The 17,263-nt window shown below is 38.6% G+C and overlaps 1 protein-coding gene across 1 annotated transcript; it reads left to right on the top strand.

Moving 5' to 3' along the window:
- Nucleotides 1-3,331: 3,331 nt before the first annotated feature.
- On the top strand, nt 3,332-8,066 carry EMB2759 (embryo defective 2759). Its single transcript, XM_077397448.1, has 5 exons — nt 3,332-3,549; nt 4,933-4,997; nt 5,257-5,387; nt 6,121-6,579; nt 7,279-8,066. The coding sequence occupies exons 2-5, from the start codon at nt 4,971-4,973 to the stop codon at nt 7,691-7,693; spliced, it is 1,032 nt and encodes a 343-aa protein (XP_077253563.1). The 5' UTR covers nt 3,332-3,549; nt 4,933-4,970; the 3' UTR covers nt 7,694-8,066.
- Nucleotides 8,067-17,263: the final 9,197 nt, after the last annotated feature.

Raw genomic sequence — 17,263 nt, 5'->3', positions numbered from 1 at the left:
ATGAAATTTTTTTCCGGAGAATATTAGGTTGATAAGTGGGGAGAGCCGGGTAGAAAGAGTGGGGGATGGAGAGAGTTTGAGGGGCAGCGAGGAGATGGTGCTAAGTGGCTGACAAATGGGAAAAACAATAGTACTCTATTTTGAGTAGAGCTTTTCTTTTCCCCTATTTTTAAGCCACTTCTCACCCTCTCCTCAGCAAGGTTTTAAATTTCGGCTTCGGTTAGGACCGAAACTGAAATTGCTAAATTTTGGCAATTATTTCGGAAATTTCAGTAATTTCGGCAAAATTTGGGATAAAATATTAATTGTTTATTTCTTTACATAATTGGAGCCGAGATTACCGAAATTTCGGCGCAAAAAAAAGACATTTCGAGCCCTTCTACCGAATTTCGGCTGAAATCCAGAGATTTCAGCTGAAATTTCGGTTTCGGTGAGGACCAAAATTGCCCCTGAAACTGAAATTTAAAACCTTGCTCCTCAGTCATGCCTCACAGTTCTTTCCCTTTCGCACCCTATTTGCCCCCTCTCCCACCACTAGATAAACTAATATTCCATGGACAAAAATTTCATGGCTGCCAAACATGGAACTTAGCTATAGATGCGACGGAAAATGGAGAAGATGAGGCGTTGCTGATACAGTCATTTGTTGAAGGAACACTAGAATGATAGGGCGTGATGCTAACTACTACTAATGCGTGTGTGGGAGTTTAAAAGATGGTTAAAGAACTCACCCTAAGGTTATCACTAATCCTAGAATAAGGGCTAATCCTAGATTCATAGATATAGATAAATGGATTTGGAGCCAACCTTAGATTAATGGCATAATGGGAGTTAATCCCATACTAACCAGGATAATTAAGGCTAATCTAGAGTTGCTTAAGCTAACTAAGGCCCTGTTCGTTTGAGATTGTGACCACCGGTTGTGAGCCCCCAACCGATTATTGGAGTCAAAGTTACAATAATGTTGAGTCCAATAATCAGCTGGAGGGCTCACAATAGGTTGTCACAATCTGAAAGGCCTAAAACTTAAGGGCCAACAGATTAAGATTGATCAAATGATCACAAAGTCCCTTGATCCAGGGTGATGAAGAAGTTACTCATTGATTATTAGGGGTGCAACTTGGTTCGGGTTGAACCCGAACCCGACGGGTTGAACCCGAATTTGGGTTGGGTCGGGTTAAGTTTTTTTAAAAATCGGGTGGGGTCGGGTTGGGGTGTTGGGCAACCCGACCCGACCCGAAACCCGATTTCCAATTCCGATATGTATAAAATCTTTACTTCTATGTTTGTTTTGTCATTGTATAACTCAAATCTAGAAATAAATAAAAAACTTGGTGAAAGTTGTCCTAATTAACCCTCTTGTTGGAGAACATCTAATGACTAGGATGAGATGGAAATACAATAATAAAATGGAGAAATCAAACAAATGGTGAAATTGGGTTGGTCGGGTCGAGCAAATATCAAATCGGGTTGGGTCGGGTCGGGTTGGGTTGGGTTGGAAAAATGTGTTCCTCGGGTTGGGTCGGGAGAGAGAGAGAGAATCCACTTGCGTCTTCTAAATTGTGCTTTTATGCATCGTCCTTGTGGCACACTTTAGGTGCCACACATTCCACATGCGTTTTCTAAATTGTGCTTCTGATGCATCGGCCTTGTGGCACACTATAGGTGATTGAGTCTATTGGCGTAGTAGGCTACTTTGAGTGTTGCCAATTGTACAAGCGACACATATAAATGATGATTAAGTTTTTATCTCATGCTTGGTCCTCACCTTAGATTAGGTCGTGGCAGAAAAATGTCATCAAAATGATGATTCTAGCGAGACATGCTGGGAGGGAAAGACTCGGGAGGGTGGGAGTGACGCGAGCATGAAAAGCCCCCGAAAAATAGGGAAAAACCCCAATTTGAAGTAGTGTATTTGTTTTAATTATTTCTAGTGATTCTTATACTTTGTCCATGCTTTCTTCTATTATAGGTAATTAGGTCAAGCAAAGAGTGCTTGAAGCATTACACCCAAGGTATCTAATTTGGAATACAAAGTTTGTTGCCTCCAGTCCCTATATATAGAGAAAGATACACTAGGGTTAATGACTGGTTAATGGACTCTAGCCCATGTAGGCCAACTACACCAGTCCATTAGCTTATTGGGCTTATATTAGAACATGCATGGGTTATATCATATGCCCAACATCTTCACCCTGTCCATGCTCTCTCCACCCTTGCCATCTAAATTCTAAAGTCTCTTCCTTTTGTTCGTTCTTAGCTATTGGGCCCATAAATATTCTATGAATAAATTTTCATGGTTGTCAAACATGGCCTAGAAATCCAATGAGGCCGTTAATTCGCCGTGCAGATTGGAACACCATAAGGGCCCGTTTGGATGCCGAGAAGATTTTGATTTGGATGTCTCACATTTGCAGCCCTTTTTGCATTGTAATTTGGATCGGATCAAATTCTTGGATTTCTAATTCAGCAGCTAACAGTGAAAAAAATCAGATTTCTAAATATGCCGTAGAAATAAGAAATTACAAATCCACATATCTGGTAATTTCCTTCACCCTCTTTGCTCCTCAACCTCTCCCCTCCACTAGGAAGTACCCCCTTCCTTCTCTGTCTGACTGTCTCCCTCTACATGAGCTGCCGGATCTATTAATTTTGTATTCAGAACTCAATTCCAAATCCAAATACAAAATATAAGGTATCCAAACGGGCCCTAAATTAATTCAAGGGTAAACTGAAGTTGGTTGGACAAGTAGAATTCTCTAGGCTCTGTTCACTTGTTTTCCCGGGAAAGGAAAAGAAAATGTTTCCCGGGAATCTGACGTGGCATTAGGAAAAGAAATTCAGGGAATCTGTGTAGGAAAAGGTTTCCCTGTACTGTTTCTGGATTGTTCACTTGAGCAGGAAAAGGTTTCCAGGGAAACTGCTTGCCCTTCTTTTTGCACTAGTTTCTCAGGGAAACGAAATCCGTATGTTTTTGGTCGGAAATGAAATCCCTAAATGCGGGAAAATAGGCTTTTCCTTGTCATTTTTTGACTTATTGCAGAAATTCTAAATGTGTAATTCTATTTTCTCTGGAAAGCAAGTGAACACCAAAATTGTGTCTTGTCAAGGAAAAAGCGGCTGTTTTCCAGGGGAAAGAGGCTGCAGGCAAGTGGGTTTTCCTCTCATATTTGCCCTCACTAATAAATGACTTCATTTCCACTCCTTCTATTTGTCTTTTATTGAAATAAGTTATTTTCAAGAAAAGACAAACAAATGGGGTGGAAGTGTTAGGAAAGGGGGGTGGAAATATCATTGTCCTTTTTCATAAATACTTTATATTTCCTCTCTCTTCGTTTTTTCTCTGGTGGGCATTGAGTTCTCAGTTTTTGGGTTTCAACCGTCAACAATCTTCACCTTACCCTCATACTCGTTTATCCTTTTTCTTAAACAACAAAATCTCTCTCTCTCTGTCTCTAAACCCTAATCTTTCACAGTTTGAATAAAGGCACCCCCTTTTTGAGAGATCAATAGAGCCAAGTTCGTGGGTTATTTTTCTCTGGCATTCAGGTAATCACATGGTTTGAATTTTTGTTGGGTTCGATTGAAATAATTGTATTTTATTTATTTATTTATGGGAATTCTTTTTCTTTTTTTTCCATCTCTAGGGTTTTGTTTGTTGGGTAGATTAAACTTGCTGTGGTTTTGTTGCTTATGTCTATCTGTGAGGATTAGGGTTTGGTCAATTTGTTTGATATTTAGATATTTGAAAAGGAAAATATGTTTCTTTTTGTTGGTTTCATCTTTTTTCTAGCAAATTCAGTGACTTGGTGATGTGGGTTTTCTAGTTTCCTTGCTTTTGGAAAATTAAATGGTTTGCTGATGTGGGTTTATCCTATGATTTTATTCTTACCTGTGGGAAATAAAAGGATTTTGGTGAATTCTAGGGTTTTTAGTTATTCTTTTTGTTTATCACAAATTGAGCAGCCTGGTGATGTGTGGTTTTTTAGATTTTGGTGAGTTCTAGGATTTTTAGTTATTCTTTTTGTTTATCGCAAATTGAGTGACTTGGTGATGTGCTTTTTTTTAGTTTCCTTGCTTTTGGAATATGGTTTTTTTATGTGGGTTTATTCTATGGTTTTATTTGCGAGTGACTTGGTGATGTGCTTTTTTTTTTTTTTAGTTTCCTTGCTTTTGGAATATGGTTTTTTGATGTGGGTTTATTCCATAGTTGCCGGAAACTCTGGGAAGGTGGGAAACCAAAACGGGTTTCCCGCGGGTGGAAAACTCGTTTCCCACGTTTATGGGAAACGCATTTCGGAAACGTTTCAGAAACATGATAAAAAAAATTTTGGAGAACTGGTTTTCGTGTTTAAATCAACAAAACCATATATTTCGTGTTTTCCTAGTGTTTCATGTGTATTGTTTCTATCACTGAAACGCTTCTAATGCGTTTCCTAAGACATTTCTCATACGATTTTCTATCATTTTCTCGTTTCTCGTTTCCCCTATATTTTTTCCCATGCGTTTCCCGTTTCCGTTTCACGTTTCGTTTCCCAAATTTGTTTCCCACCCTGGTAACTATGGTTTTATTTGCGAGTGAGTTGGTGATGTGCTTTTTTTTAGTTTCCTTGCTTTTGGAATATGGTTTTTTGATGTGGGTTTATTCTATGGTTTTATTCATACTTGTGGAAAATAAAGGATTTTGGTGTTATAGATTCCTTTTATTTTCCTTTAGGACATATAAGCTTGGTGGTGGTGTGGGTTTACTGAACTCTTGTTTGCAATAATAGGGTTAATTTGAATTGAGAAATGGATTTGTATTTTCTCCCGTCGTCTTTTTTGGAAAATTAAGTAGCTTAGTAGCTTTGTGATAATTCTTTTTTGTGACGTTACTGCTGATGAATGGTATTTTTCCTGTTGACTTCGATTGTGAATTATTCACAATATTAGGGCTTATGAGTTGATGATGGGGGCTTAAAGTGGTGATAATGGCATTGATAACCCAACAGATGCAGGTATGGAACACATTGATTTGAAGTGTTTATGCTTTACAACATATTCGTTTCCTCTTTATTCGATTTTGTTGCCTGAATACTCTACTTGAGTTCGAAATGAATTCCAATTAGATTGGATTTTATTCCGCCCCATTTATCTCATGGATTTATTTATTATTTCTTGAACACTCCCCTTCCCCCCCCCCCCCCCCCTTCCCCCTGTTTTTCTCCCAAACATACGTGTGCATTTTCGATTTTTGATTCATAGTTTGTATCTCAGGGCTCCTACGCGACCTTTAAATTGAGGCCTCTGCCATGTACCAGGCGGGTGAAGTTGAGATCTTTTGTACCCTCTCAATTGATCGGGAGGACTGATAGGTGTACTACATTGAAGCATCGCTTGCGTTTGAGGTGGGGTTGTGCTACTTTACGTTTTTTTTTTCATTTTCCAAACAATGGATGGTCACTGCTTGGTTGGATGTGAGTCCGTTTTTTAGTCCGTTTTTTACTCTTGGCACTCTCAAGTCCCCTTACGAATTCGATGGCTTCCTTAGCAAATCTTTATTGATTTATTATACACCGTTCCTTCAAAAAACTTCCTTTTATGATAATGTATTGTTGTACTATTCATCCATAATTCTTGTTCCATTTTGCTCGTTTCTATATATTCCGATGAGATATGTCAAGCTGGCATTTGTTTTTTATATTGTATTGCCGCAAGTGTCCATCACCATATTCTGAAGGTGTACAATTTCTTAAATGTTTTTATGGAGGCGAGTTAAAACGAGTAAGCTTGCTTCCAGGTTGAAGTCAGTCTTTTAAAGGAAACATTTTGGCTACCAAGATTGATAGTCATGGAGTTGTTGTTTTGGGAATCATTGTTGCACTGCAAACAATTGGTTCAGAAATCATGACTTCTTTTGTTTCAGACTTCGGGCCATTGGCATTGTTTTTCACTTTGTTACCAATAATACAAATGAGGTGTTTGTACTGACACACACACACACACATATGTATACATATTATATTAGTACATTATCACTATACAGTGGCATAGTGATAATGTACGTATATAATATGGCTGATGTGCCAACGTAGCGTTTATATTTACTTTTATAAATTTTGGCTTGACTTGTTTCTACAGCGTTGGAGGCCAACCTATTATTTCACCACAAAGGAAACCTTTCAAAATCTCATCATTTAAAGGTAATGCTCAAAATCATGAATCTGAAGGCAGGACCAGCAGCTCCAAATTCTCCAAAAACTCTAGTCAGCTTTCCTATGTGCCACAAGAGAGAGAAGAAACTACAGAAGAGTCTTCGGATTTACAAAAGATTCCCCTCTCATATACATCAGAGGAGAGCGAAGAAACTATAACTGGATCTCCAGCTATACAGAAATTATTCAAGAAATGGTTGATAATGTTGCGAACACAAACATTAAATCCGACAACAGATGGGATTTTCGAGGAAATCCCTCCCTTAAGCAAAATCTCTGAAAGCCAGCAGGGGACTCCACAATTGGAAGTGGGAAAGCTGCTGAAGGCTGCATTGGTCTACTTTCTTGGACTCGACGCAGCAATAAAATTGCCATTATTGATATTGTAAGTCGAACATTCACCCTTTTTTAGTTCCTTTTTTTTTCCAGTTTGTGCAAGTTTCAATATGCCACTGCTTATTCACGGGATTATTAGGCAACAGCTGTTTCTCCATCACATAAATGTTTTATCATTGTTTGTAGCTCTTTAGAAACATTACTTTCCTCCACCATGTACCTAAAGGACATGTCCCTCACACGCGTGCACACACACAGATTATATATTTTGTGAAATGGGATTTTTCTGGTGTTATTTATTTGTAAAGTTTCACACACACAAAGAATATACATCGCATAAACACTTGAAGCACACCCTATGGGACCCTCAATGCACTCAAGAATATCTTCGATAACATTTGTTAATCTCCAAGGATTATTAGATCATAGTAACCAGAAGCTCTCAACTGGTTTTGGGAGCTAAATTATTCTCGCTTCCACACTTCCTCTAAATCAAGAGTTGTTTTACTATTTAGATGATTATTTTTCGATCACTGTCTGTGATTAGTGATTACCCATATCATGTAGGGATTCCAAAATTCTACAATCTGAACTAATTTATTGACCCATTTTAATTTTTTTCCGGTTTGGTGTTATTCCATTGTCAGTGTTCTCATTATGCACTTTAAATCATGTACTTTGCAATTTAAATGGAAATATCAGAAAAACCTGAAACTTCCGTACTTACAACTGATGGCATTGTTTGCAGCATTCCTTGGTACCTGGCGATCAATGCAGTTTACGGGGCCGAAGTCTCAAAGGAGCTAATGCCTATGTGGGTTTTGGGGCCACTGATCATTGCTTTCTACGTCAAGCTGGTTCAAGGACTCTGTTCTCTCTATGTTTTTTGCTTCAAGCAGACAATTAAACTAGTAAAAGACCTACCAAAATACATTCTGCTGATCTATAATTACATAGCCGAAGGTAAACTCAGAGAGTATGTCCAAGCCCTTTTTTGGCAACCTGTGGTTGATATCAGAAACTTGGATTACAAAGAAATGTCAAAGAGGAAACTGAAAGAATTGGAGGAGTGGGCAGTAGAGAAGTACCTTGATTATGTCGAATCGATATGGCCGTACTATTGCAGGACCATTAGATTTCTGAAGAAAGCTAATCTAATTTAGCTGAGTGTTTTGGAGTCCAAGGGAAGCAAAGGTGACCCTTTTCTTGATGGGTTCAGTTTGTTTTTTGCAGGCCAATTTTAGTTTTGAGTCGGCGACAATTCATTTGAGAACTCTGTTGGAGAATTGAGCATTGCAAATTGACGATCGATTCAATGTGTGACACGTGCATCTCTGGTTTTTTTTATATTTATTTAATGATATCGAGTGCGAAAAGGCAAGTGGTTTTTTTGGTCGCCACATTATTTTGTTTCTAGATGCATTGTATTTCTTCCGCTTATCTTTTTTCTATGCTGCAATGTTATGGGATGGTTCTGTGATGCGATTTTTTATTACAGGAGCTTCAGTTGCAAGGGATTCATTGACAATTCTTCAATCCTTTTACTCTTAGTTCTATGGCTTTACTAGGGGTAATGGTATTGCCACCCACATATTTTTGTTCCTTTCTGCTAATCTCTGTTAGAATTTCTTTCATTGCCCACTGGTGGAACCAGCTAAAACTATCAATTAGGGTGATGATTGGAAAGTAAAGAACAAGTGGGTAGCAGTAGCATACATTCTAAAAGAAATTCTTTGTTCTCTATGTTCATTTTGGATGGCTATGTTGTTAGACAAAATACAAAAGTGATCCGTCCAACCTAGGGCTGGCAACGGGGCGGAGCGGGGCCGGATGTTGCATTCCCCGTCCCTGTCCCCGCAGGAAGGACCATTCCCCGTCCCCATCCTGTGGGGAATTCCGAATCCCCATTCCCTCCCCACACACAAAATCCTCACATCAAAAACGCTTTTTAACGCCCATAAAAAAGAAAAAGACAAGTTGTGTTTGTGCACTTATCAAAATATGGTAGTGCCAATATCACTAGCATAAATGAAATATTTATTGTTAACAAAAAAACACTAAAACAGTACTAAAATAAGAGGATGTTGATAATGGATTGCATATTAAAACGGGAAGGACGGGGCGGGTCCATCTCCATCCCCCACCCCGTCCCGCTCGAGGGATTTTTTAAAGTCCCCATCCCATCCCCGCCCCTCCCCGCTCCAAGCCGGGGAATCCCCGCCCCTGCGGGTCGGGGCAAGTCGGATCCCCGTTTTCACGGGTGAAATTGCCAGCCCTAGTCCAACCTTCCACCATTGAGGGCCATCATGGGTGACCCACTTCCAATATGTTTGCAGGGTACCCATTGAATGGCTAGGATGGTTTTGCTAGGTGAGGCTTTTGGTCAGTCGGCCCCACTATATAACTTGTTCACAGTCAAAATCATTGTGCTACATGTGTATGTTGTGTATTGGCATGTCCAATAACTGCTGCGAAGGGGTTGCTAGTAAAAACTGGAACATGATCCGGGGATATGGCATTGGACAATCCCATTTGTAAATGGCCTAGAAATATAGGATTATACTGAATATAACAAGGGTACTGATATCTGCCCGACCATGTTTTGATAATGGGGCAAACTCACCTTTTTTTATTGTTTAACCAGTTGTGGAACACTATTATATGTCCTGTTCCTTTTAGATTTGGAGTCCAAAACTGACTGTGATACATGTGTAGTTCTAACAGCGCTTTCCTCCTCCTTCCATTACGTACTTATCAAAAAAGCTTTTGCATCTTTCTAACAGTCCTTTTTCCTTCTTCCATCAGAACTCCTCCTAAATCCCAACTCTTCTCCTCTCTTCATTTAAATTGTCCCTTTGGTTTTCTCCTCATCCATTTTACCATATTGTATTCTCCTCAATTTTCCATTTCATTCCTGTACTTAGTATTGTAATGACCTTGTTTTTGTCCTTCCCTAACTCCTCCAATCCTACAACTGCTCCCTTCACATTCTTGCATGACTTGGTGACAATAAAATTCAACAATGATAACTATGCCAGTAAAACTCACCATAACTATCTCCTTTGAAAAGTGCAAATACTTTTGATTGTTCTTGCTTAGGGCATCTTGGATCATAGGTGTTTTGCTCAAACCCGAGCTAGAAATTCGTCAGATCTCTTGAAGAGACCAACAGCTATCGTTGGGAGGGGAAACCTTGATATCAAGTATAACATCAAATGAAAGATCAGTACATTATTGCTGGGCTAAACTCTACACTATCCCTAGAAGTTCTAGCTTAGGTCGCAGGTATTACATCGGCAAGGGATCTATCGAAGTATCTTGATGACTTTTACTCAATAATTTGAAGCTCGTACCCTGCAGAGGTTCAACACAATCAATATAAAAAAGGTTCTATATTGACTCATGAGTACTTACTAAAAATGATAAATGATAAATCTATTTGATCAATTTTCTAGGATCAAATAGACACTAGGGGCCGTTTGGATATGCAGATTTTAGAATCCAGGTTTTTAAGTTTGAAAACAGTGTAAAAGAGGGTTCATGATCAAGTAGCTGTATGCTACCCTGACAACATTTCTTGGATTTTAAGTGAGAAATTCAGGCTTTATCTCTTGCATCATGAGATTTCTAAAACTTGGAAATATGGGAGGATCTACTACTCTGTTGCTGTCAGAAAGAAGGGCGAGAATTCAAAAACGACGACCGGTCCGCTTCTTCTTGTCTCTTGGCTACAATTTTGAAGAAATCCCAGATTCTAAAATTCTCATATCCAAACGGCCCCTTAATGAGAGATGTAGTTCGTTACATGTATAAAGGATTTTGTGATAGTTATGATATCTTCAGTATCTCACTGCTGACATGATCTAACCTTTCATCGTTCTCTGACCTTTGAGTGCTCCTCTAGTAGGACGGTCTTCTTCAATCAGAGAAGGCATTCAATTCACTCATTCAGCTGGTTCATCTACTACTTGCGGACATAGATATGAATGTGGGTGTGGTTGTGGACAAGGCTGAGGTTGCAACTAGACATACAATCAAGATAATCCTACACCCCAACCAAGATAGCACACACCTTGTCCTTGTTATGGTGGTCCCCATGATGGATTACTTCCCGCACCACCTGAAAATAAAACATCCATAACTTTCCCACGGAGAAATTATATGATGCCCGACCGTGAAAATGTAAAGGGCGGAAGGAGACAAAACCTGCTGCCTTGGTTTTTGAACCAAGGAAAGGTAAAAAACGGGGCTTTCTCTTGGATTAAAAATCAAGGGAGAGATGGTTCTCTCTCTCTCTGGCCTTTGTGTTTTCACGGTCGGGCATCATATAAGTTCTCCTTTTCCACGAGACCAACATCTACCTTATCCTATTGTGCTGAACCTCCAGGTAGTTTTTAGATATGTAGTTGTTGGAACCATACTGCCATTGAGTGTTATCATTGGTTCAACCATGAGTACCAACCACACCCTGAGACAACCCTTTCTCACTAGTTGGGAGACATCTCGCTTGCTAGTCCATTAGAAGCTTCCTAGGTGGTTGATACAGGTTCCACTCATCACCTAATTACTAATCACATGTGTAATCTTTCTTCCCTCATTTCTTATTCCAGTTCATCATGTATCGTCATGGATGATGAGTCCCCCGTACCTATTAGCCATGTTAGTATTGCCTCCGTTCCTGATGCTCATGTTACTTTTCATATTCTTTATAATCATCCTAGAATTTAACGTAAATTGTTGAGTCTCACAATTCTCTTGTTACTTTATTTGTATTCCTTCCTTTATTCTTGTGAAGGATCTACAATCAAGGACAATTCTCGCTAAGGGTGCTCTTTGTGGCAACCTCTACATTTTGTAAGTGTTTGATTTTAGATCCTCCACTAATACTTGCATTGAAGCTCACTCTTCACCTGCATCATCACGATCATTGTCAGTCTGGCATCACCGCCTTGGTCACGCTAACAGTCTCAACTTGTTGCCTTTAATTTCCAATCTTATATTAATGTTTCTTATATTACTTTTTCCAATTCTTATATTAATGTCTCTTATAATAAGTTTCCCAAGTCTTATTGAATTTGCTCTCTTCATCTAATAAACTTAGTTCTTTTCCATTTGAGTTAGTACATTCAGAATGTATTGGGACTTGCTCCGTTCTCTCTTTTTGGTTCATGATATTAGGTTATAATTATTTTTTTGACATTTCTCAATTTACTAAGATTTTTTTTATCAAACAAAATTCAAAGGTGGCGTCTTTTCTCGATTTTATACCTATGTCATGGCACATCCATCATATACCTTAGAAGTGATGACAATGGTGTGTAACTCCCATATGCCTTTAGGGGCTTCTACATCACCACTGGTATTCTCCATAAGTTTTCTTGCCCTTATCACCTTGTCGAGGATTGCCTCGACAAGATGATAGTGGAGGGAGGGGTATTCCCTCAATACCATTCGTTGGCTCAGAGGATCCCCCCACCCTTGCAGATTTGCTTGCCCACCCTCGCAGATTTGCTCGTTTTTTTTATGAGGTGCACGACCAAGTAGTGGGCCCCTCAATCATTTTCATGCATATCAGAAGATCGGCCAATGGTATTACTGATCGACTAGCTAGGGAAGTAGTTGAAAGGCAAGGGTTGGAGTTTTTTTATTTTCTCATTTTCTTTATGTACCTTTTCTCTTCTGATTTGTTCTCTCTTGTTATACTCTGGGTTGACTATCTCAGTTTTTTCTTTTGCTTTTGAATGAAATTTGCTGCCATTCAAAGAAGAAAAAGACAAATTACAATGCCCCCCCCCCCCCCCCCCCCCCCCCCCTCTCTCAACCTCTCTGTGTTTAGGGTTTTTCCCTCCCTTTTTCATGCACAACACATAATAGAGAGACCTCGATAGGAACTGTAATTTCTCATTGCCTACTATACCACTCCAAGGGCAAAGACATCGTGAAGGCTATAATATTTTTCTTTAAGAAGCTTCTAGGTCATGAATAATACTTCAGATGGGATGGGATGCTCGTGTACACTTTTATGCATTTACTTGGATAACGAGACACATTCTAGTTTATCTACTTGTGAAATGACCAATTAATCCAAAAGGCTGTTAGAGTTGTTGCTGGTGTTATTTAATCATTTATACTTCAATACTCCTCCTCACGTGTATCTCCTCATTTGGGTTGGCCGTACACGTGGATTTTCAATATCAAGGACTTGTGTTGGGTTCTGAACTCAGGAGTGGATTTTCTATATGAAGGAGTTGCTGGGTTTTGAACTCAGACCTACCGTGAGAATAACTTTGATACCATGTTAAACATCCGATAAGTCCAAAATTAAGCTTAACCTAGCTTAAGCTGTTAGAGTTGGTGTTATTTAATCATTTATACTTCAACACTACATGATGCTTGTGAATGACTCATTATACTCTATTTATATGAAATAACATGTGATGATGGCATATGCTAGATGTATGCAGATATTCTTGTCTCTGTAGGCTTCCAAGAAAGGTAACTGTTTAATTATACAATTACACTGTAAGAATATATATGTTGTGTTACATTGGGGCTTAATTCAAGCCATTGAGTTGTAGGACGTGTGATTATTGCCACATAAATTGGGCATAATTCACATACACATTGTCTCAACGTTCTCAACTTCTCATTCTTCTCGTTGTGAGGGCTTTTGTCGTTTGGAATGGGCAAGGAAGGAATTTGTGAATTCAATTCTTTTTCTTGAAGAGGTTCAGATTTTTCACTTATATTTGATTCTTTTGTTAATTCTATCTATTTGGTTAGTTGTTGTTTTCTTTCTTTTGGATCTTTGATGAAATCAATTAAGTCGAGAAAGTTTTTGTGAATTTAAAACAAAAAGATCATCAAAAGATTCTTCTTCTTCTAATTATGTGTCTCCACGGTCGCAATCTTCCCTATCGTCTCTTTGGGCTCGAGTTAACACAAAGCCCTAAACACTCTCCAGCTAAACAGGCGAAATGAGTATCCATGACTGGGGGCCTCGGACCCTCAACAAAAAGCCCTAAACACTCTCCAGCTAAACAGGCGAAATGAGCATTTACGACTAGGGGCCTCGGACCCTCAACAAAAAGCCCTAAACACTCTCCAACAAAACGGGCGAAATGAGCATTTACGACTAGGGGCCTCGGACCTAGAGATTACTTGCTTAGAGACCTAGAGATTACTTGCTTAGAGAATTACTTCAAAATTCTTTTACCTAAGCTTTATCCTGAACAAAAGGATGATGATGATTTTGTAAACTCCATTGTGTGTGCGCACGCGCGCGCGCGAGAGAGAGAGAGAGAGAGAGAGAGAGAGAGAGAGAGAGAGAGAGAGAGAGAGAGAGAGAGAGAGAGAGAGAGAGCTTTTGTCGTTTAGAATGGGCAAGGAATTTGTGAATTCAACAGGCACAGCTGACGCTAAGACGCAATGAAAATCCTGTGTTGACTCCATTTTCTATCCTGCTGTATAGTAATAGATATGTAGGTAGATAAAAATAATATCTGCTCACTGCTTTAATATAACACCTTGGTTCATATTTGACTCTGCTCACTGCTTTAATTGTTTGAAGTTGTAACCAGTTTCAAAGAGCTATAAACTGGCAATACAAGTGTTTAATATAATAAAAAGTATCATTACAAAACACAAGGTGGAAGGCCACAGGTCCTTATCAAAACCACCAACCATCTCTCTCTGGAAATCCCCTTTTAATCATGTGGTGGAAGGCCGCAAGTCCTTATCAAAATAACCACCCACCCCTCTACATATATGATATATATAGGGAAATGTTATCAGCACTACTGTATTTTGATGAGGACACTCCTCACTTTATTAAAAGTACGGTATGGACCGCACCATAGGATGATCCAAACCGTCCATCAGATGGGCCACAACCTAAATAGGTTGTGCCCCAGAAAATATTTCCATAGATTGATCCTAACCCTCCGATCTATTGAGGGTTAGGGTCAACCCTCTAACTTTCAGATCGGAGGGTTAAGATCAACCTATGGTAATGATTTTTGGGGCACAACCAATCTAGGCTGTGGCCCATCTAATGGACGGTTTGGATCATCCTATGGTGCGGGCCATACCGTACTTTTAATAAAGTGAGGAGTGCCCTCATCAAAATACAGTAGTGCTGATAACATTTCCCTATATATATATAATATATACACATATATAATACCTACACATATGTATGTGTGTAGTATAAAAGGAGTTGGTATGGAATTGGAAACCCCTTGCTCTTTATAAAGAATACGTTTTGCCTTCGCATTTACCTTGGAAAATCACTATCAAAAGCATGAAAATTGGCCAAGGAGTTTCTGTCATTGAAAGTTTAAAAATAGTGTGTTTTAATAAACAATCATGCAGTGCCCTTATCAACTTTTTTGGTCTTTATGAAAGTGAAATTTAATTAGTCATTGGAACACTTGAATTAGTAATTCGATCCAATTTCCACTGCAATTAGAACTCATCTTGAAATGGTAGTCATAGAACTGCTAAATCAGGTGCACTAAAGAAAGAAAAGCTTAGGCCCTGTTTGGATTACAAGAATTTTCTCAAAATATTTGAAAACGAATTTTTTTCCCCAGAATTTCTTGCTTTTCCGTTATCTGATTACACATGAAAACAAGTAATTTGAATCACTAAGTCATAACCATATCATTTTCCTCTAAACCGTGGAAACAAAAAAATTTCCTCTGGCAATTTTTTCTTACATTCCAAGCGGGGCCTAGCCAAAGTGAAACAACTGTAATTGCGGTAATCCTTTCACGGGTCTCTTTTTTAACTTTCAAGCTAAACATGGATTGCAAATCCATTCATATAAAAAACAGGGATTGAGCCTCTAGCTCTATGGCAATGGCTTTGTTCTACAACATGGAGGTCGGAAGTTTAATCTCAATGCTTACCTACCAAAAAAAAAGCAAGCGATTTGGATCCAAGAATAAGAAAATTTTGGAAAATAAAATTCTAGAGTCTAGTATATTTGCAGTTTTCCTTGAAAAATAAGGAAAATTTTTTATTTGGAAAACATTTTCATTGAAAAGTAAGATTACAATACACTGAAAAATTCATTTCCATGGGAAAAAAATTTCCTACATCCAAACGTACGCTTATTAGAGTATGAGATTTTATATGATGCGGGCAGTATAAATCAGTATTTTTAAAAAAAAAAGTATGGTACGGCCCACACCATAGGATGATCCGAACCGTCAATTTGTTGGGCCACAAGGTAAATAGGTTGTGCTCCAACAATCATTTCCACAGGATGATCCTAACCCTCCGATCTACAGATGGACTTCACACACTACGGAAACTTCTATAGCTTAGAGGGTTAGGATCATCCTAAGGAAATGATTTTTGGGCACTACCTATTTTGCCCCACAAAGGACGGTTTGGATCATCCTATTGTGCAGGCCACAGTACTTTAAAAAAAAATAGGACCAATTACCAATGGGGGACAAACATTAGGCAAAATTATCAACAGGACCCATGCGTTTCAAAAATTATCAATGGGGGACAAAAGAGGTCTTGTCAGTAAAAGCTGGATGAAAATACCCTTTGGCATTTACAACACGTTTTGACCTTGTTTTCTCCTTCTTCCCTCTTCTTTTACTTTTCCATTATCACCTTTTCATTTTTTACCCTACTAGTCATCTTCCTCCTTGTTCAGCCACCATTTTTGCTGGCAAATCTTGAAAATTTGAATGTTGAGTTCTTACCATCTATCTTTTTGTATTTAGGTTTTTTTTGTTTTTAAGGGTTTTGCACTATTTTTCATTCATTTGTTTATGATTTATCTTGTTTAGAGTTTAAGCTATTTGTTTTTTAGGGTGAATTCTGTAGATAATGCATGGATGGCTTCACTCATTTTTTTGGAAGACAAGTGGTTGTATAGGAAAAAGTTGATGTAATACATGAATGGATGGCTACACATTTTTTGATTTACTTAATTTTTTTTTTTTTTTTTTTTTGTAATATACAAATTGGGATGTAATAAATAAAGCATATTTAATGAAAACAACATCCAATTCTTTTGTTATTTCTATCATGAGCAGAATTATAATGCCATTAGAAGAGTTGCTATAGGCAGGGGGTTTTGTAGCAGAAGGGGTTTATCAACTCTCTGGAAGGGGGTTAGTAACTCTCAAAAGTAGGGTTACCAATTTTCGAATGGGCTTATCAAGTGCTTGAAAATTGGCCGAGGGTACTGGAGTTTTGGAAGAGGGTTTTCAAGTCTCTAGGATTGGGGTTATCTAGTATAAAAAAGGGGGTCACAAATTTCCGAATTGAGTGATCAAGTCCCTAAAAATTGGCCAAGGGTACTAGAGTTTTGGAACGGGTTTTCAAGTCTCTGGGATTGGGGTTATCTGATATAAAAAATGGGGTTACCAATTTCTGAATGGGCTTATCAAGTCCTTGAAAATTGGCTGAGAGTACTAGAGTTTTGGAAGGGGTTTTCAAGTCTCTAGGATTGGGGTTATCAAGTATCAAAATGGGGTTACCAATTTCCGAATGGGTTTATCAAGTCCCTGAAAATTGGCCGAGAGTACCAGAGTTTTGGAAGGGGGTTTTCAAGTATTTGAGATTGGGGTTATCTAGTATCAAAATGGGGTTACCAATTTACGAATGGGCTTATCAAGTCCCTTAAAATTGCCCAAGGGTACTGGAGTTTTGGAAGGGGGTTTATAAGTCTCTGGGGTTGGGGATATCCAGTATCAAAATGGGAT

This window comes from Tasmannia lanceolata, unplaced genomic scaffold, assembly GCF_043159265.1.
Source record: "Tasmannia lanceolata isolate RefF3 unplaced genomic scaffold, GAP_Taslan_0.1 ptg000015l, whole genome shotgun sequence".
Classification (NCBI taxonomy): Eukaryota; Viridiplantae; Streptophyta; class Magnoliopsida; order Canellales; family Winteraceae; genus Tasmannia; species Tasmannia lanceolata.
This window is presented reverse-complemented; position numbering and strand designations above follow the sequence as displayed.